The sequence below is a fragment of the Octodon degus genome, unplaced genomic scaffold (assembly GCF_000260255.1).
Source record: "Octodon degus isolate 3935 unplaced genomic scaffold, OctDeg1.0 scaffold00060, whole genome shotgun sequence".
Classification (NCBI taxonomy): domain Eukaryota; kingdom Metazoa; phylum Chordata; class Mammalia; order Rodentia; family Octodontidae; genus Octodon; species Octodon degus.
The window spans coordinates 12,624,712-12,646,835 of NW_004524636.1; the positions used below are offsets into that span (position 1 = coordinate 12,624,712).

At 37.0% G+C, this 22,124-nt stretch overlaps 1 protein-coding gene across 2 annotated transcripts in view; it reads right to left on the reverse strand.

Annotated features, from left to right (window-relative positions):
- Tasp1 (taspase 1) overlaps positions 1-22,124 on the reverse strand; it is a 251,661-nt gene that overhangs the window by 140,755 nt on the left and 88,782 nt on the right. For both annotated transcript variants that reach the window (XM_004634308.2, XM_023718640.1), the window contains exon 9: positions 4,073-4,192. In XM_004634308.2, the coding sequence (XP_004634365.1) occupies positions 4,073-4,192 (120 nt within the window). The remainder of the gene's footprint in view (positions 1-4,072; positions 4,193-22,124) is intronic.

Consider the following 22,124-nt stretch of genomic DNA (forward strand, 5'->3'; position numbering starts at 1 on the left):
CATGGATGGAAAAAAATACACCCATAAAACAGTATTGTTATTTTCCAGATGGGATTTGGGGAATATGCTAAGACTGTGAATAGTGTTGATGGCTTTCAGCTTTCCATGATATTCCATTATTCTTATAAGGACCTCAGGACTCCAATATTTTACACAGAGTAGGAATCTCCATGACATGTCTCTACTCTTCTGATTCTGAGAACTTCTCTACCCAATGTAGGAAGGAACATGTTCCCCTACTGGACATTTCCCATCCTAGGAAGTTCTTCCTTTAACTAAGAAACTATTTCATTTAATTTCCAGCACCCCTACCCCTCCTGACTTTCTCCTGTAACTAATCCTGAGTCTAAGATATTCATACACCAGTTCTCCCAGGCACATATAACCCACAGTAGCCATCTCTAATTGTCACTAACAGTATCTTTCTTAGATGGAGAATCAGGAATTAAACAATATACTTCCAATATGGCAAAAAATGGGCAATCGGTTATTGCCATTGAAAATATTATGCTTCTAAAATATATGCCTTAATTTTGTTTCCTAGCAATACTGGGTCAGTGTGACAACTAAAAGCTCTTTAGAAGTGACTCAGCACACAGACTTCAGAAAACCGGAACACCTGAATGGTAAGTCATCCTACTTGTACTCACTGGGGCAAGTGTTGGGTCAGCCAAAATCAGAGAATACAAGACCCTGGTCGCAGGGCTGACTGTGCTTCATGGAAATCTCTGGACATTTATCCTTTCCCTTCCACGAAATTACCTTAACCTAAAGCCTGCACTCAAAAATGAGGATCACAAGGACAGCTCTGAGAATGCAAGTGGAAATTCTATTTCTAGGAATGTAAGAAGATATTTTGCTTAACCTTCGTTTCCCCTCTCCAAGTAACTTCCTTTTATGATGCCTTCCCTTAATTTCATGACCTAAAGTTGTTTTCCTTCTTAGCTTTCTGAAATTGGTTAGGCTGAGATTATTTAAAGGTAAGGTAAAAGAAAGAATCATAGACTGTCTTTTATCTATTTTTTGCATAAAATAATTTAAGTAGGTCTTTTTAAAATTATTAATAAGGTCTAGGTGTGGTGTTGTATGCCCATAATTCTAACACTTAGAGAGGCCAAGTCAAGAAGATCATAAATTCCAGCCTGGCTCAGACAACTTATGGAGAACATGTCTTAAAAGAAGAATAAAAGGACTGGAGATGCAGTTTAGTGCAATCGCCATGACTTTGATCTTCTGCAGTATTGGGTGGGTGAGGGTAAGAGTACCTTTCTTCTTCTGGGTAGTAAAAATATATTTGGGATATTATCATGTAGTAAAAGTAAGTCAAACAAATGATATTATTAATACTATCATTATTATTAGTACTATTCAGCCTTCACTGGACCACTGCTTTCTCTTCTCCAAGATAAGGATAGTAAAAATATCTTATCTTGCAGTAAAAAACTGCACAGTGTTGCCAAGCAGTAACACAGATTAACACACCTACTGTACCAACAAGTGCTCAATAAATGCATTACACTATAAAAAATTCCAGAACTTGATAATGTAACTAGTGTCCTTTTTATACTTCTATACTAGAAAGTAGAGTTTTAAAGATGTGGGAAGGAAAAAGAATTAAGTTAGGTACATGTATCAACTCCCAGGATTGAATGTATTCATTATGCACTACAAACATGTATATAAAAGTTTTCAAACCATAACAATAAAAAGATATTGAATACCTTATTCCAAGTATAGGGAATGGTAAATGTTGAGATAAAAGATGACAATAAAGGTTTACCTGAATCTGAAGTCCACATTCTTAACAACTAAATTCAATTGTATGCTTGTGTGCAGGTAAGTTGGAAGGGATAGAATGCTATGAATTATCATGTAACAGCTGTAAATTCTAATTATTACAGTGAACTAGAGAAGAAAGTAAGTACTATCTCAACTTGCCTTTTGACCATTGACATTGTTAAATGCTCACTTGAGGATCTAAAATGCCGTTAAAAGTGTCTACTTTTGGCACATTTTCTTGGTTTTGTTTTCCATTTTCTTTTTGTTTTTGAAGTACTTGGAATTGAACCCAGGGCCTCCACAGTGCAGACTTTTTTTTTTTTTTTTTTTTTTTTTTTTTTGAGGCAGGGTCTTATTAAAATGCCCAAGCCAAACTCAAACTTGAAGTCTTCCTACCTCATTTCTCCAGAGTGCTGGGATGACAGGCCTGCATCACATACCCAACCACAATTTTCCTGATCGAAAAAACTTCTTTACTTTTCATCTAATTCTTATTTCCAACCTTATATATCATCTTCAGCTAGAAATATATATCAATGAAGCAACCATGGTATTTTTTTCTATAAGCACCTAACTCCTCTCCTCTACATTTTCTGATTTTTCAGCTCTAACAAGTTGTATATTTATGAAATAGCCAAGGAGAGCAAATCAACACATAAATTTTACAGAAGCATTTCTTTTTCTGAGACAATCTCACGTGCAGTGGCAGAATGGCTTCAACATTATTATATGTAATACCTTGCTAATATAGTCCAGAACTATCCATGGTTCTCTTGTTGTTATTTTACTAACCAAAACAAACAGAAAATGGTGAGAAAATCATGGGAATTAAAATATAATGACAGCAACTCTGTTGGCTTTTTTCTTTACTTCCCCAAGGCATCCAAATCTGACACATCAAGCTTGATTTTCTTATTCCAACTTTGACAAACACAAGGCATTTTATAAAGTGGAAAAAATACCATGACCAGACAAAGGCTTTTGTAATGAGTTCAAAGCATTGTATACATGTTGAGTAATCATTCCCCATAAATCCTCTGCATGGTAGGCAAAGAGTAGCATAAAATTAATTACTCTTCCCTTCCTCTTCCCATTAATCTAAGGTTTGTCCACTTAAAGATCAGGAAACAATGTAATGGCTGTGTAAATGCAACTTCCATGAATTGGAGGCTCAGCTCCCAGCATTTGCACACTACCATGACCAAAGCAAGTGGAACACTGCCTCTTCCTCAAATGTGAGGAACACAACAGAACAAGCCATATTCCACATGTCAGGCCAGATCCAAACACCAACTTTAAACATGTCTCCTTGAAACTACTTCATGAGAGTGTCTAATTTATTTTTTCACTTAATAAATTATTAGGCCCAGAAGTAATGTGCCAAGTTGGCTTCCATCAGAACACTCAGCACATCAGATGCAGTGCTAACTTCATCTGAAGTGTAAAACTAAACATGGAGGTGGAGAGGGTGGGATGAAGAGGATGTGCAAGGGAACAGGGACTAATCGATGTCACATAAATTAGACCCTCCTCCATTCTAGAATTCCCGAGTGCTACTGTGGTTTAGTGACCTGAAATCCTACTTATTCTGAAAATTCCTGAAAAGCTTTATCAGAAGAAGGATAAAGTGTGGCATTCTTCTCTTTCTCCTTTTCCTTCCTGCTCCTTGAGTTGAAAAAATAAAAAATGTAACTCTAGATTAAAATCACTTTCCCATCTAAACAGCAAGCAGCAAGAGAGCCAGGTATGGTCAGTCCTAAAGAGAGTGGAATTTATTTAAAAAAAAAAAAGGAAGCCAATACACATCTATAAAAAAAATCTAAATGCCCAGCCTTATTGGAAGTAAAAAACAAGGATTATCAAATGAAAATATCAGAAAGAACCTTATTAATGTGAAGTAAAGATCTTTAAAACCTTAAAAAGGTATTTGAATTTTTATTTATAGTAGACAAATGACAAAAAAAAAATAAGAATCATTTTCTTTTAAAAATGAGGGGAAGGGATGGGGCTTTTAAATTGTGAGCCATAGCTGGGTATGGTGGTACACACAATCCCAGCATTCTGGGAGGCTCAGCACAAAGACTGCAAGTTCTAGCCTAAACTGGCCCACTTAGTAAATTAGCAAGACCCAATTTCAAAATTAAAATAATAGTAACAATAAAGGGCTGGGGATGTAGCTCAGTGTAAATGTCTTGGATTCAATCCTCAGTATGAACCAAAAGCAAACAAAAAATGTGAACTGGAAAACTGCTGTATTTTGAAAACTGAATTTTAAAACCCCATAATTACTTACCTGCCCAACTCTCCCTGGATGCTTCAGGGCTAGGCCTCCACTGGAGACAGCAGCAGCAACATTCCCTTCGTGGTCTACAACCACAGCACCCACCGTATCCAAAGTGCCTGAGTCATTTTCCTGAAGAACAAAAATGGTATGAATACTCATAGGCCTAGAGGTGAACAGGGTGATACACCTGCATGGCACTTTGCAGTCATGAGGGTACAATCATTATGTGGGAACATCTGAACTAATCCTCAAGAGAAACAATGAATATTCTCCTAAAATTATCTACTATCAAGTTGTCATTTAAATCCCATAAAGTCAAAATGTACTTTCTCCTGAAAAATCCTGAACACAAGGTACCTCACTGCCTTTCCCTAATAATATTCCTGGTTTTCTCTAACAAGATTAATATGCACTCTTAATAGAGACAAAATAACAAGTGACTATAAATTATAGAACGCAGCAGTACCTCCTTAATCTTAAGAATTAAGTCTGTAATTAAAAATTGGCAGAAGATGAGCTCTATCTATGGCATGAATGAATCAATAAATACTGTCACTGGTGCTTTTAAAGTGTAATATACACAAACTTCAAAAAGTAATATATTCAGGAAAATTAGTACAGAGGACATTTTCACTCTTGTAGTATACCACACTATCATTCTCTCTTACAATTCCCTGTGAGAAATTTCATGACATGCTCCCTCTCTGTTGTATCATTAAGATGCTTGCCAACTGTATGACAGAAAACTGCATGTGGCTGGGAGGGATCTTTGTGTTCTTGTCTCAAGCCACATATATTGAAGACATTTCACATACAGTGACTATGAGCAGCTGTCTTCTCTTCTACCACCCTGGGGCATGAATGCCAGAGAAATTACTGGCTAAAAATCAGAAATAAGGGAGTCAAGAAGAAAAGTCAGAAGGAGAGGGGTGCTTTCTCATATTAAACAGGAAGGCTAGTGTAGGTCTTCAGGTTAATATAGTCTTGGTACTGTTCTCAGGCTAGCACAGTAGTTTTCAAACAACTCTCCAAAACCCTGCCCTATATCGCGACCCCCATCCCCACCGAGCAGGACAGAGCCAGGTACAATTACAGGTTGAGTAAGAGTAGCTTCCCTTCCTCGGTACTTCACTGCACATACTCCTAAGCAAAACTTCATTTATACTGAGAGAATCCCTAAGAAGTAAAGTGACACATTAAGGCAACTGCCAGAAATGTCAATAAGATCCTAAAGCAATTTCAGAAGCTGAGTGATACTGAAGGGAATTTTTAAGTACTGGAAACAGAATGTTAACAAAAGTTTTTCTCAAAACAAATTACAAATCAGAGGTAAAGTATGCCACAATAAGTTTTACCTTCAGTCTGATAGAGGAAGGTACTTGCAAGTTAACATTTACATTTCTTGCTTAAATCCTAACACATCTTAAACATACTGAAACACTGTGATAGTACTCACTTTGACATGAGAAGTTTAACCGGCTGAAATGAGTGCTATATTCCCCTCTAGCAACGACCCCTGGCAGAAATCTAGCCAATGAATCTGGAGGGATCCACATCATCACAGTTCTACTCATGGCAAGAACCTAACTTTCAAGGACAATTCCAAGCCTGACCACAAACATACTGAGGAAAGGTCTGATCCATTTTCTATGACTTTATATGCATTACACATTCAGGACACTCTTAGGCTTTAGTTAGGAAGCAGGATGTCTGCATCATGGAGATATGTGGCAAGCCTAGTGCTTACATCAGCCATGACACTCTGATACTAGAGCCAGGCTCTCACCATATTTCAAGAGTGAATTTCATGCAGTGCCAGAGGCTACCACATTTTTTAAATATATATTTTTATGGAATTTTTTCTTTTTAATGTATTTAGTATAGGGTCTAGAGGGTCTCACTACACAGATCAGACAGTGATCCTGTTTTCAGCCTCCCAAGTGCTGGAATTACAAGTGTGCGCCACCACGCCCAGTCCCAATCTCTGTCTCAGCCCACCCCAGGGGTGGGGCATGGCACACCAGGACTCAAACCCCTGGTCCCTTTGTCCATCTAAGCAGGCTCTTTAACCCACTGAGCTAAAGAACACTTACCAATAACCAGTTTTGCTCATTCAGGTCAAGCAAAGAAAAGTTTGTCTTCTTTAGTAGCTAAGATTCAAAAATATATTATAACCAGATGTGGTGGTGCCTATAATCCCAGCACTCAGGTGGCCGAGGCAGGGAGACCATCTTGAATTCAAGGCCAGCCTGAGCTACATAATAAGTTCAAGGCCAGCCTGAACTGCATAGCAAGACCCTGTCAGGAAGGAAGGAAGGAAGGAAGGAAGGAAGGAAGGAAGGAAGGAAGGAAGGAAGGAAGGCAGGCAGGCAGGCAGGCAGGCAGGCAGGCAGGCAGGCAGGCAGGCAGGCAGGCAAAGCAAAGCAAAGCAAAGCAAAGCAAAGCAAAGCAAAGCAAAGCAAAGCAAAGCAAAGCAGAGCAGAGCAAAGCAAAGTAAAGCAAAACATGAACAAAATACAGAAATGCACTGGTGGGGAAATCCTTTATTCTAGAAACAAATGGATAATCCATTTGTTTGTATATTTTTAAGGTGAAGATGTGTTCTATTCTAATAAACAAATTCAAAATATTTATATCCTTGCAACTTCAAGTTTATTTCTTAGTTAGCTGCCAAATCTCATGTTCTCAAACTGTAATGTGTATGCACCTGAAATAGCTGTTTAAGTGCAGATTCTAATGGAGTAATCTGGGTCCTGGCAAAGACTGCACATCTAACAACCTTGCAAATAATGTCAATGCTGGGCCACACATCCTGCTTTGATACCAGGGCTGACAGCACCCTCCCCTTTATCAACCAAAGGCCTGCTCCACTCATTCCAAGGCAAATGTTATTATATGTATCAAATCTGCTGAAGGACAGAAAAGATTTAGTTCTGCCTTGTTTAACTATGAACTGACAGCACCATCAATTGCCACAGACATAATACAAAGTATTCAAAATAGTGACCTTACACTGTAGTTTTGTTTTGGAAATACACAATTCTCATACAAATGAACAGATTTAGTTTTCCTCAACAATAAAAATATAAAAGTCAAGAAACAGTAAGTTTTTTAAAGATTATTTTTGGAAAATTACAGGGCCTTTTTCCTAAGTTGTTTTATTCTGGTCTCATTACCTTCACATACATTTTATTTTCATAATATATTTTATTATCATTACTGATGAATATTAATTGTATAAATTAATAGGATTGACTGTGACATTTCCATAAATGAATATATAGTGTTTTTACCATGTCCACCCTCCCTTCTACTTCTCTTGCCTTTCTGGCCACCTTCTTGTGTAGAGGTATAAATAAGTATCAGTTCTGTCTCGATTTTAGAAAGTCTTAAATACTTTTATTCCCTAGCTAAGGTACAATATAAAGTGACTGCTTTCATCTGTCCTCCTTGATAAAGACAATTGCTTCTGGTGAATAATCATGGTATCTTTCCTGTTTCATCCTCTAACCTTTGAAGGAAGGTCATTTTATTATTTTTAATTGACAATAAATATTACATACATACTTACAGTATAAAAATGTTAAGTATAGATTCTAGAATGGTGAAGTCAAGCTAACTGACACACGTATTACTTCACACAGTAACTCCAACTGTGTGTGTTTATATGTGTGTTTGTGTGTGTGTGTGTCTGTCTGTGTGCTGAGAATGCTCACAACCTTTCCCCTACACAGTGCAGGGCATCAATTCTAGGGTCTCATGAATGCCAAGCAAGTGCTCTACCACTAAGTTACACTCTCAGCCACTAAACCATGCTCTTTCAAGTGTATTTTTCATAATCTTTTTATAAACTGAAACTGCTGATCCTACCCAGGACTCTACAAAATAGAATTTTACAGATGGAATACATAACATGTACACAACACATATATTATCTATAAAGTAATTTTACAGGAATTTCAGTGTGTTGTGAACTTTCATACCTAATTCTTCTGAAAGGATGCAAAAACTGATGTCAGCAAAATAAGACTTTACATGTATGGATTTATAGTAACCTAGTTTTATAAAATGAAAAATCACGCAAAAAAAAAAAATAGGATTCTTTTCTAAATTAAGCTACATATTCCTAAGGGTCTGTAACACCTGCAAAACTCAGAATTACTTCATAAATATTTAAGAATTATTTCATAGACTTCATACATTGCAAAGCAAAGTTAAGGATGATGAAGTACTATTTAAACATTTTTATGAAGTGCAGATAAATTGAGTGAAAGACAAACACTGGTATTTTTGCCATAATAATTTCACAGAGCTCATTTGTATGGGAATGAAATCTCAGGTTAAAAAACATACAATGACTTTTACTATACAGAGCTAATATTCCAGTCTTACACTTCATAAATACTTAAAAAATGCATGCAACACACAGATATACATGCATCTATTGTTGTTAACTGAAACATGCTACTCTTTCTGCTTTTTTCATAAAATGGTGGCTGAAAAGCAACTGTAAAAATTATAGTTCTCTTCATAATTAACACATATATCTAAAAGAATGCAAAAATTATAGAACCACTGAAATAAAACTTTGTTGAAGTCATTAGAAAATTAGTAAGCACATTTATTTTCCTCTGCTCCAACCTGGAAATGGCTATTACAAAGGTATTATTAAAGTTAAATGAAGTAACACACATAAACTACTTTAAAATAAACTTCGGGAAACAAATTTAATATACTTCCCACCAAAACATCATACCTCTAACTTGCTTCAAAGCTTTAACCTGGCGGGTTGTTTTGTTTTGTTTTGTTTTTTTGTGAAACTAGGGATTGAACTCAGGTGTGCTTGCCAGGCATTAACTTGCTCTTTAACTTTGAAATATGCCTAAAGACTATTTATCACTCATTTGTCTTATTAATATGGTCATTTCTCAGAATAAGTACTCAAATATCAATAGTTAAAATACAAGAATGACTCTTAAATATAAGAATGCACCTTGAAATTGGTACCTCTTGAGTTTTTCTATATGGTAATTAAGGGGGGTGTGTGTGTGTGTGCGCGCGTGCGCGCCTGTGTGTGCACATGTCTTGCTGATGATCAAACCAGGTGCCACAAGCTAGACAAGCATTCTACCACTGAGTTCTACCCTGAATACTTTGCTTAAATAAAACAAACCCACCTAATATGACTTTGTCAGTTTTAAGAGCAGTATTATAACTAGCATAAGCTTCCAGCCGAGAAAAGCAGATTAGTTGTGCCCATTGTGACAGCACAACAATGCTACATAAAGCTTTAACCTCCGAGTATCTGATACCCGCCAGACGATTCTAGCTGCCAGGCATGGAGACCTGGCTCTGTGTTTATCTCCCATTGTTAGCTCTGACCACAGGACTACTGTGGTAGAGCTGGTCACATATGTTTAAGCCTTGTCTAATTTAGCTAGAATTGCCTGTTTTCATGTATGTGGACTGGAAATTTGGACACAGGAATATATAATAACCTTTCCCTTTCTTCCAGAAAATCACGTGCTGCTGACCAAAATATAAACAGCAATTCTTGGAACCTATAGTAAAGATGTCTATTCAGTAGTATTTTGTTTTCTTTAATAGACTTGCATTGAATGTCTATGGAACTATAGAAATTGGTGTCACACAATAAAAAAAATTTTACTACAAAAAAACCTTTATTTCTCAAATTATTCAACAAAGGTTAGAAACTTTCAGCTCAAAATAAACATCAAGTAGATGATCCATACTATCAAAGAAATTTCATGTTATTTCTGAATTATAATTTTTCTGCTCATTTCTTTCACGTCTGTCTGTCTATCTACTTATTTACTGACAGAGTCTCACTATGTAGTTCAGGCTGGCCATGAACTCATGGCACTCCTCTTACCTCAGCCTCCTTTACTCTGGGATTAGAAGTGTGAGCCAATACACCCCACTGGACTATAGTTTTAACCACAGGTTCAAGCTATAACAAAACTCTAGAGGATCACCTAAAAACCGCAAAGTATCACCAAAAAGTTCCAAATCCCCAAGAACAGCAAAGGACAATGTTTTCTAACTGACAGAACTTCTATCCAGTGTTCTAGGGTTTGCAACATTACAGGTGAAAAAACTAATAGTTTTAATTTATTTTTCTCTTCAAAAACCCCACAGTGTGAAGGGCCAGCCACATAGCTCAGTGGACTAAAGCACCTGCAAGCAGGCACGGGGGCTGGGGGTTCAATCCCAGGGCCTACTGTGCTGGCCCCGCCTCCGGGGCACACTGAGACAGCAATTGAGACTGGGCATGCTGGCATGCACCTGTAAACCCAGCTCATGGGAGGCTGTAAACAGGAGAATCACTACAGTCCAATCTAGTAGTGAGACCCTGAACACCCTGTAGACAACTTCCCTAAAAATAAAAAAAAAAAAAAAAAAAAAAAAAAAAAAAAAACCAACAGAGTGACAGCCTCAGTGTCCACTAAGCATCTTTGAGCAATAGTGGGGACCAGATGAACACACTCATAATAATAAATTATTACCCAAATGAACAGTAAAAAAACCACAAAAGTAGTTTCCTGTAGCTTTAAATCATTTTTATTTTCATTTATTTGCTGTTTAACTAATACATATTCTTAAACTTACATTTATATATAACAAAGCACTGGTTTAAAGACAGTAAGCCTACACTACTAGAGTTAAAAAAGAAATTAAGGATTTTAAGCATGATAATTATTCTGACAAACTCCTTAGGATGAAATTAACTAAACTGTATTCATCCTGTTAAACTCATAGAATGAATCTTAAGGACTTTACAAATCAATTTAAACATATTTGACTTCTTGTTTGTCTAGATTAAATGTTAATTACAGCTTTCTAATTTTAAATTTTACATTAACTATAAAGCTTTCTATGACCCAGCAACTAAACTCATAACTATTTACCTAAGAGAAATCAAAATACATTAAAAATAAAAATAACCCAAGGAAGTTTAGAGCACCTTTATTTACTCACAACAGCCAAATCCTGGAAACAACACAAGCATCAAGAGAGTACTCCGGTAAACAAATTACAGCATCAGCAAAAGTGGAAGACTGCTCAGCCAGTGAAAAGGAATAGATAATATGTACAAAGACAAGGATAATGCCTCAGACACATGCTGTGTAAAAGAAGTTGAATACCAAATAGTATTTGGTACATGTTTTCATTTGTATGAAGCTGTGGAACAAGTAAAACTATGGTGAAAAAGAACTAGGAAAGAGCTCTCTGTTGGCAGAGAGGAATCCAACTTGTAGGGACATGAGGAAACTTTCCAGAATAATGGAAATAGTCTACATCTGATAAGGGTACGGGTTACATAATTATATACAGGTAAAAATTTGCTGAATTGCACACTTACGATGTGTACAGTTCACTACATAAAAAATTTCCTTTCAAAACCAAACAAAAAATTAATAGGCAATGTATTAACTTAATGAACACAAGTAAGAATTTCAAACATTACAAATAAATTTTCTAACTTTTTTCTGGATATAAGACATGCTTTATACACATTTTACTATAATTGTAAGCAGAAAGGGAAATATGAGATGGAAAGAGATAGAAAGTCTAATCTAACTGTGTGGGGGCGTCTAATAAAGGAAAGAAAATGTTTAAATAGGAAAATGGCTCAGATTTTCCAGACATGAAGGAAAACAAGAATCTACATTTCCAGGAAAATAGAAAGAAAAGAAAGAAAGCAAATAAAAAAAGATCACCTTTACCAAAATGACAGGCAAATTCCCAAAAGTTCAATTTGCTAAAAGATAGCCATTGGTATGGTATCTTTCCAAAAAGGTAAGTACAAATCTAGAAAAGAGTAACCAACAAAATTACCCCTTTAGAAACAAAAATAAATACATTTATAAATATGTCAGTATAATAGTTTTACCAAGAAAGCATTACTGAAGAAGTCCTGAAAGCCATTCTACTTAACACTGCTACCTGTCCTCACCTTCTTCGCACTTCCTTCTGCCCTCTCAGGAATACACTTTCTCTCCTTTTGCTACTCTACTTCATTCTATAAAATCTCATCACCATCTAAATATTAATGTTTGTCTTGTTTAAATTGTACAGTGTTTTCTCACATTATTTAAACTGCCTGTCTTACCCACAGATTGTAAGCTTCACAAGGACAGGAATCCTTATATATTTTATTCACTAACATTTGTCAAGCACCCCAAAAAAGCACTTAATACCTCTTAGGTACTGAATAAATACTTGTTGAAAGGATGAATACCTGTTGAATGCATAAATGAATGGATGACACACTTCAAAAAATAGGAAAGTAATACAAGAAGGACAATCAGCCCTGCAAGAAAAACAAGCAAGTAAAGTGGCCAATTTCATATAAATCAAAACCAATGTTATGCTTAAAAACAGCAAAGTCAATGGGTGAGGCATCTCATGCCTGTAATTCCAGGACTCTGGAGAAAGAGACAGGAAGTTTGCTGTGAGTTTGAGGCCAGCCTAGGCTACATAGTGAGACCCTATCTAAAAAAAAAAAAAAAAAAATATATATATATATATATATATATATATTTTTTTAATAAACATTTAAAAATTAAAAGTAAATCTAGAAAGGGAACGGATTACACAAATCTATGTACATCTCACAAGTCTTATGAGAGTGCCAGACTAGGTTTTAATATATGGCTGTTTTTGCTATTGCTGCTGCTATTGGTGGTGGTGGTATGTGTGTGTATGAGTGACAGTAAGGGATTGAACTCAAGTCCTCTTGCATACCAGGCCAATGTTCTACACTGAGTCACATCCTCAGCCTCAACTATTTTTGTAAAAGAAACATCTAAGCATAAGAATATTGAAAATTTGAAAATAAAAAGATGAGGAAGAAACAGGCATGATAGATACCAATCCAAACAACAAAGATACATCAAATAGTAAGCTTTAATGACAACACGTATTACAGAGAAAGACATCCCCTTATGTATTAAATGCTGAAAGTTTAGATTCACAAAGGAGATAGAATAATTCTAATATTATATGTACTTTAAAAGCTGTCTTAACCAGGAATGGTGATGCACACCAGTAATCCCAGACCTCAGGAGGCTGAGACAGGAGGATCAGTGAGAGTTCAAGATCAGCCTGGGCTACAAAGTGAGCTCAAGACCAGCCTGAACTGTAGAGGGAGACCCTGTCTCAAAACAACAAGAAAAAAATATTAAAAAGTTGCCCAAATTTACATAAAAATAAGAGCAAAGCAATCAATAAACAATATTCCATAAGTTCAGCATATTTCTCTCAATTATGAATGAGAAAAGCAAGCTAAAATTTCAGTAAGAAGCTGATACAAATAGTACCTTAAAAAGCTAGATTTCTTAAGCATTCATAGAAATTAGAATTAGAGGGGAAATTTGGTTCAAAAGCACATGTGAGTATTTCTAATTGATCATATATTAATCTATAAATCTAAATTTCAAGAACAATGTACAGTATACTTTCTGACTACAATTAACATAGACATCCATGTACCTCGGTAGTGTCCCAAATTTTCTGATCAAGAAGATTATGGGGCCAAAGAGGAAAGTGATCGATGACATAGAGTGGGCCTAAGGAGAGTCACATGAGGAGAAGACACTCTCTCAGGCTTTCACAGAGAGCACATTGGCCAAGCAATGGCCGTGACTCATCCACATGGCTGCACTGATAAAGGTTCTACAATCTGAGGTACAGGATCTCAGGACAAATCCTGAGGGAATTTCATTGACCTTCTCAGACCAAAAAGCTACAAATCTTGTTGCATAGGTCCTGCTTTACCTTGGTCTTAACCATCCAGTAGAAAAGTATGAAGACGAAATATAAGAAATAAAGCCACGCTGTTAAGTTGAGCTGTGGGGGACTCATGTCAATAATTTCTGATATTGCCAGTTAAACAGAAGACCCAATGCTATTATGGGCTACTGGACTCTTTTAGAATATTTTGCTGAGTTTACACAGCTATAATATTCAATAACGGAACTTAGGAAAAATGGGGTACACCGATGAATGTTCATTTTGTATCTGTGTATTCAAAGTGGTTGGGATAGATATATAGTTGCATTCTCTTAATGAATAGGATGATTTATTCTAATGGTGTTTGTAAATAGGATCACAAGTCCGCATCTTGTACAGCAATTAACCACTAAGAAGAATATATGCAGTGTATTATTTGTTGAAACTGTACTTCCGATTTGATTTGAAACTGTCTCATTGCTATCTGTTTATCAATAAAACTGTAAAAAAAAAAAAAACATAGACATCAATGCAAGTTAATAAAACTTAGAAATTAAAAAACAAACCTGTCTAAATTATAAACTAAGTAAATCCAAATGAAAACAGAACAATTTAATAAATGGTAACAGTAGCTGAAAACGCAAAGAATAGAATAAAAGCAGTGCTTTCAGGAAAATTATACTTCAAATGTTGATACTGAAAAAGAGCAACTAATAAACTAATTATCCAACTAAAGAAGCTAAAAAAAATAAGAAATATTCTCTACAGAGAAATGGAAAATGATTAAAAAAAATCAAAGAAGGAAGAATAAAGACATCACAAAAAGGAAAAGTTGACTTTGACCGATTTCTGTGAATGAACTCAGTCTGCTAGGTGATAATTGTCTCCGCCTATCACTGGCTTGTCCCTCCCAGATCATCCAATGCTAACCTGGCATTCTGCACACACTGGCATCTCCACCTCACCTGTGCTCTACCCAATACAATTTCCCTTTCTACACCTACCCGCATCCCCCAACTTACACACACTGAACTACTAACCATCATTAAGATCTGTAGCCTCAAAGAACTCCACAAAAAGTTCCCTGAGCTGCCTCCCAAACCAACAAAAAGCCTTTGCACCTACAACAAGCTGTTCTTCCTGCTGAGACTATACATTAGCATGTTGCAGAATCTTTTGTGGTTTACCTTACAGGTATATCCATAAGCAACAAATAACAAGATATCATGAAATTGGTATTTTTAAATCTCATCAGTAAGTCAAACTTCATACTCTCTAAAATAGCTTCCTTCCAGGCATGGTGACACTGGCCCATAATCCTAGCACTTAGAAGGCTGAACTGGGAAGATCACAGCAAGTTTAAGGCCAGCCTAGGCTGCACAGTAAATTCAGGGCCAACCTGAACTATACAGTGGGACTCCGTCTCAAAACAAAACAAAATTTAAAAATTTCTGAGTTTATATAATGAGCTAAATTCAGCCTACTAAAAGACATATTATTATTTAATATTTAGATCTTCCTTCAATGTCCACAAAACACATCCTTTAATAACTGCTGGGAAATCATTGGCTGGTCTCCATAATCACCAAATTTAAGTCCAGATTCATTTCTCACAATATAAGGGTGAGTACTGTATCAGGAAATCTTGCAGGCCCTTCGGTCTACTGCTCAAAACAAACTTCTAAAGCTCTACCAAATATTACACTTCTCATTTTATCTATAAGGAAACTGTAGGTGTCGATACTGGCCTAATACTCCTTCATTCAGCATCTTATACCATACTTCTTTACTCCCTCCCATCCCCTTAGGTTATCCAGCACCAATCACACTCTTCTCCTTTTTGACTAATTCAGATTTCGTTAACTACAAATTTTCTTACTTTTCTACAAGTTCTAATGAATACTATGCTGCAGCTTTAACTTTGTTTTTTGCACTGGAGAGCTGGTCATGCTTCCCTATAATCAGTCATCAGCATCTGGGAAATAGATTTAAAAGAGAAGTAGGATCCAAGGTTAGTTGGTGGTTTTACTTCATGTAAGATTGTGCATCACAGTTACTTCAATGACAGAGGTGGCACAGCCAAGCTATAAACATATTGATACGTTGATATTCATACAGAATATGAATTAATTGCCAAGGAAGATCAGAAACATAAATAAACAAGCTAAGACCTTGCTAATTAAATAGACAGCAACAAACTCTCTTTATAAGAGCAGGCAACCCTTTTCAATTTAGTTATCCAATTTAGCTCTTTCCAGGAACACCTGGCCATAGTCTGGACCTCTGGTCTTTCTTTCATTTTAGGGCATACATTTACCTTCTCTGGATAAAATTACACTTTTTCTTTTAAATGCCAGAACTCCACTGGCCTTTGAACTGAGTCTTAAAGCAGTGGGGAATAACAGATAAAGGACTAGAAGGTAACACAGACAATCTGGATTTTATTTCTTCCAATGAAACACTATGACAATTAGGATGGGTCATTTGACCTGGCTTTAAATTGGACCTTCTCCAGATTGAAGAACAATATTTGATACTGACTTTGTGCAGCTTTAAGTTATTTTATTTGACATGAGATTTTTTAAGTACAAAGTAGCCATTTTACTATTTAGATACTAGTAAACCCACAAAATAAGAAATAATTATTCAAAATCATAAATATTTAACAATATACTAAAAAGGAAAAAGAAAAATGTCCATATACCCTTTCTCTTTTTGTTCATCAATAGGTTAAAATCTTTTTAGAAAGTAGAGATAAATCGGGCCAGGGAGATGGCTCAGTGGAATAAGCGCTTCCCCGGCAAGCGCAAGGGCCTGAGTTCAATCCCTGGTTCTGGAAAAAAAAAAAAAAAAAAAAAAAAAAAAAAGCCAGAAAGTAGAGATAAATCTAAGAGTTGAAAAAGTGGGAGCTAAAGAGCTAAACTTATTTGAGTACATAAAACACTGCCTAATATATGATAATGGTATAGCCTAGAAAATCTGATGTCATTCAAATAATCTCAGTGATGTTCTTGAGACTTCCAATATTCAAAAGCCTATGTTTAATGAAAACAGCCATCAGGATAGGCTCCATTCATACATATTTCAAATTCTTCTCATTTGGTACTAAGTGTAGTGAATACAAATGAAAGTAACAAGGCCTTCACCGGGGAAGGTATGCTACAGACTTCATTCCTCTGTGATTCTCTGTGGTCCTCTTTATGTTGCTATATTCTGTGAACAGCTTAGCTTTACCACCTGAAATTCCACTGCTGAATGGAAGTTGTCAAAACAGAAGTTTGGTTTGACCAGCAAAGTACACTTTCAATGTTTCACATTTTGTTTTTTCAAATGCCTTAAATTGGTGCTATATCTGCCAGTCAGCCCTACTCTCTTCTACCTGTCCCCTTCCTTCCTGCAAAAGTCCTATAGTACAATCAAGTTCATTCATGTGCAGGCCTCTGGACCTTTGACTTTCGCCTTCTCTCCACTTAAATTCCTCTTTCCTTCCAGTCTGCCAAGAGAAACTCAGCAGAGCTTGTAATGATTTCTCCACCCAGTTAATTCCTGTATTTCTCACTGGTGATTGTCTATTTTAGAATATAGGCAGGACTTAAGTGCCACATACTCACTTTACTTGCTAAAACTAATTCTAAAAGTCACATGGAGACCATTTAATAATTTTCACTGGTGACAATGTTCAAGTCAAAGGAAAACAAGGTACTCATAAGAAAAACTACAGGTGCATAAGGCCATAACCAGTAATGGAAACAGCAGTTGAAGCCTAAGTATTTAACAAAATGACCTACCAGTGAATTCCTTCTAGCCTGACTATACAAATTAATGGAGCAATGAAAATGTTGCGCTGCTTATCCCTTAGATTAATATTCCAAAAACAGTGTCCTGCAAACTCTAACACTTCTTCACAGAAAAGACGTCAATCTGTGTAAAAATAAAAATGTTCTCAACACGGACACACACACACACAGAGACACACACACACACAATCACAAACTTGTGATTTTTGTTTATAATGAGACAATCAAAAAATTATCTGAGCCTGTGAAGCAACTCACATTTACATTCTACAATAATTCCCTCTAGGAAAATCACACATCTAAAACAAAGTTGTGCTAGAAAAAAGGCAAAAATTCTTGTTGTGGTAAGGACCTAGTCTTTAAAAAAAAAAAAAAAAAGGACATGGTCTACATGGACATGGTATATTTGTAAAACAGGCATTCTTACCCATGGAACAGGAAAGGCACTTGGTCAGGTTTTTCTAGATGAGCACGCCCTCTTGTGGGCACTTCCTGACACACCTCTTCCAAAGGGTCAGTCAAGATTGTGCACCGCTTCTAAATATAATTTCCTGGCATTTATTTCCCTCATTTATTTATATATTATCTTAAATCTCCAAAATATTGAGAGAACAAGAATAGTATGTGTTATGGTTTGCGTCTTGGTGCCCCGGCCCAAAGCCTCACACAATCATGGAGTGCGGTTATAGAGTTGTGATTATATCAAGATCCAAGGCTGGGACTATGGGTGTAAGTACTGCTGGAGTACGGGTGTGAGAGCTACGCTCAACCTGGGGCAGACAGCCTGAAGGCAATATAAGGAGGAGAGAGACTTGCTCTCTGCAGCCATTTCTGTCGCTACTCCTCCCATTTGCTCTTGTTAGTTTGCTATATTCCGTGGCCATGAACTGCTGCCCTCTGCCATGTGCCACTCTGCCCTGGGAGCCAGCTGAGTATGGACTGAAACCTCCACTAACTGTGAGATAAATAAACCTTTCCTTCCTTAATTTTTTTGCAGAACCCGAGATTGAACTCAGGCCCTTGCACTTGCCAGGCAAGCATTTATTCTACTGAGCCATCTCCCTGGCCCTATTCCTTTCTTAATTTTAAGTGTCAGGTATTTTGTCCCAGCAACAAGAAAAAAGTAACTGAGATAGGATGTTGACAGAAGAAGAACATTTTATATTATCTGCCATAAAAACTTATTGTCAAAAACAGCTTTTGAACTAGCATATGTTTAAAGGATTTAAACATACATTCAAACTTACTTTTGAGAGATTGCAAGAATAACAAAGAAAATATTTTTGCTGTTTCATAGATATTAGAATAATTTAGATTATGTTTAGTAATATGATAAAGTAACTACACATAATAATGTCAAAATAGCAAATGTGTAGATAACTCTATTCAAGGAGCACTTATTGAATATCTGTTAAAAATATGAAGTAGAGGGGGCTGGCGAGATGGCTCAGTGGTCTAAAGCACCTACTTAGAACAAGCTAAACTAAGCACAGGGACCACGGTTCAATCCCCCAGCACCACATGCCGGCCAGCCCTGCCCCCTGGTGGGCTGAGCTGGCCACACACACACACACACACACACACACAAAATAAATAAATAATTAAAAATAAATAAATAAATAAATAAATTTTAAAAAAAAATATGAAGTAGAAGGAAAAAAAAAAAACTGTTCTAATCTGGACAGCTTTGGGACTAGCTCCTAAGGTAGAAACCACTACGACTGCAAGACAAGTAGCTGTTATTCCATTGTTATTTATTCCATAAAGGGAAAGGAACATGAAAATAGAGAACTTTCTGCAAATTCATGAAAACTTAATACACCAATAAATTTGGTGAAAGGAAAAAAAAAATTGCAAAATAGAAATAATGAAAAGTAGCTGGCGACCAGGTTTCCAGGGGGCTCATACACAAAGTCAGACTAAAAGTTGGAGTTTCAGCTACTGACGATAAAGATTCTAATAAAGATGTCTAAGGAGAGTAACAAAACCAATGCAGGTATTTTTTTTAGAGAAATGTATCTTGGGATGGTACACAGAGTTAAAGAGGGACAGAAACAGATGAGAGACAGAGAACCCAGTTGTGAAAATAAAGCAACAGTCTAGCTATCAAGGATAAAAAACACAGACTCAATGGTGGTAAATCAGCCAAAAAGAAACAACAACAAAAAATCAGCAGCACATGGATTCATTAAACAAGCGTTTCTTGAGCATTTATTATATGCCAAGGTGAGAGCCACAATGACAACACATGTAAACCCAGTTTTCTGGGAACCTGCACTCTACTGGAGAGAAGGATGAAAAATAATCATACAAATGACAGATGAATAGATCATAAAAGTTTAACATGAGAGAGGAGGGTGGGGGGGGAAAAGCCACACATCTGGATCAGTAGCATAAGGCCTTGGTAAAATTTTGGCTAGAAAAGGGAGCAAGAGTAAGAGGGCAAACGACTATAAGAAGGGCAGGCTCCTGCTGCTGCTGGGTCTCTACTCTTAGCAGTGGCTAGAAGTGACTGAAGACCTCCATTAGGAGCATGACAAAGCCAAATTAATCTTCTAAAGTGTCTTAGCCAAGGCTGATGGAAAAATGGACAGATAAGTTAGAATGTCACGATAGCTCAGCAGATTAAAGCACCAGCTTAGGCAGATGCAGGGGCCAGAGATTCGATCCCCAGTCTTCTGTGCCAGCCCCACCCCTGGAGCACACTGAGACACCAAGTGAGACTGGGCATGGTGGCACAAACCTGTAATCCCAGAGCTTGGGAGGCTGAAAAACAGGAAGGATCACCACAAATCCAATCTGTGTAGTGAGACCCTGTAGACCCTGTACTAAATACAAGCAAGAAAAATAAGAAAGGAAGAAAAAAAGAGAGAGAAAGAGAGAGAGAGAGAGAGAGAGAGAGAGAGAGAGAGAGCAAGCCAGCCAGCCAGCCACTGCAATACTCCAGAGAAGTGAGGGAGCTTTTTCTAGATGAGCTCAGTTAAGGTATGGGGGTGGGGAGAACAAACACAGGAAGTGTGCCAGAAGCAGGTGAAAATGGGTAAATTGCACCAGTGTGAGACAAAAACAAAAACAGGGGAAGGATAAACTTAGATTCTCCCACTCCAACAAAATTCCATTAAATGGTTGATATAACAAGATTCTCTGCTACACTGGGACACAAAAAAAGTGAAGGGCCTCCCTCAAGGGATCTGGCTTCCTGGTGAAGACTGAATCTGTGGATAATGGAATGACCTGAAGACAAATCCTGGAGTGAAGAGAAAGAGCTACAACTCTAAGAAAGGGCTATAGTCTACCCAGAGGAAAGCTAAATGATGAGACTGAACAAAAGTCAACTGAATTGGCCAGTGAGATAGCTCAGCAGACGAAGCGCATGCTTTAGCAAGCTCTGGGACCACAGTTCCATCCCTGGTCCCACATGCCATGCTGGCCCCACCTCCAGGGCACACTGAGCCCCACCTGAGTCCAGGCATGGTAGCACATGCCTGTAATCCCAGCACTGGGGAGGCTGAAAATAGGAACATCAGTATGAGTCCAAGCTGCGTAGTGAGACCCTGTACCAAATACATTAAAAAAAAAAAAAAAAAAGTTAACTGAATTCAATCATGTCATTCCCAGTTCTTCTAAAATGTTTTTTGTTTAAATAATAATTACTGATTAGTAATTAAACCCACTGTAACATATAAGGAACAAAACAATGATTTCAAATCCCCACATTCCCAGTAGAAAAACCTCTACAAATTTATATTTGTAACACTCTCAAGAGAAGAAATTGAACATCTGGCAGTTGGGCTATCCACAGGGTCCTGAAACCAATCACCCACTGAGCCCAAGGCCAATTGTAACTTACTCTGGATTCTGCCTGTAGGTACAGAGCTGAAATTCAAACCAAATACGTTCTACTTGTGAACAAAAGTGACACTAGGGTTATTAGAAGCTCAGTTCCTTGGAAAGCCACACAGAGAATAGAATGAGAGTTCTTTCAAGGTTGGTTATTACCACATCCAACTGCTGCCTTCCTGACTGTTGTTCCATGAGGTCTTTCCCAGCCTGCCTCCATCCTTGTTCTCTCTCACACAAGACAAGTACTAATAAAAACCTTGATGGTACCATGGAATTTTTCATCCAAAAAAAAAAAACCTGTCTAAAACTAATTGACTAGGGCCAGGGAGATAGCTCAGTAGAAAAGCACTTGCCTGGCAAGCACAAGGTCCTGAGTTCAATCCCCATCACCACAAAAAAAAAAAAAAAAAGGAAAGTTAAATGAATTGACTATCAGTCAGATTTAAGATTTATTAGAATAAAGAATCTCTAAAATGTGAAAATCAAGGGAGTCTGGACAAACTTCATGCCACCAAAAAAATATGGCAAAGAATTAGGAAGCTGAAGAGCAACATAGTAATCATCTGATTCAACATACAGACTTTACACTGAAGAAACTAACACTGAGAGCTTTCTATGAGTTTACTCAAAATTCCTGGGCTAGGGGCTGGGGAGATGGCTTATTA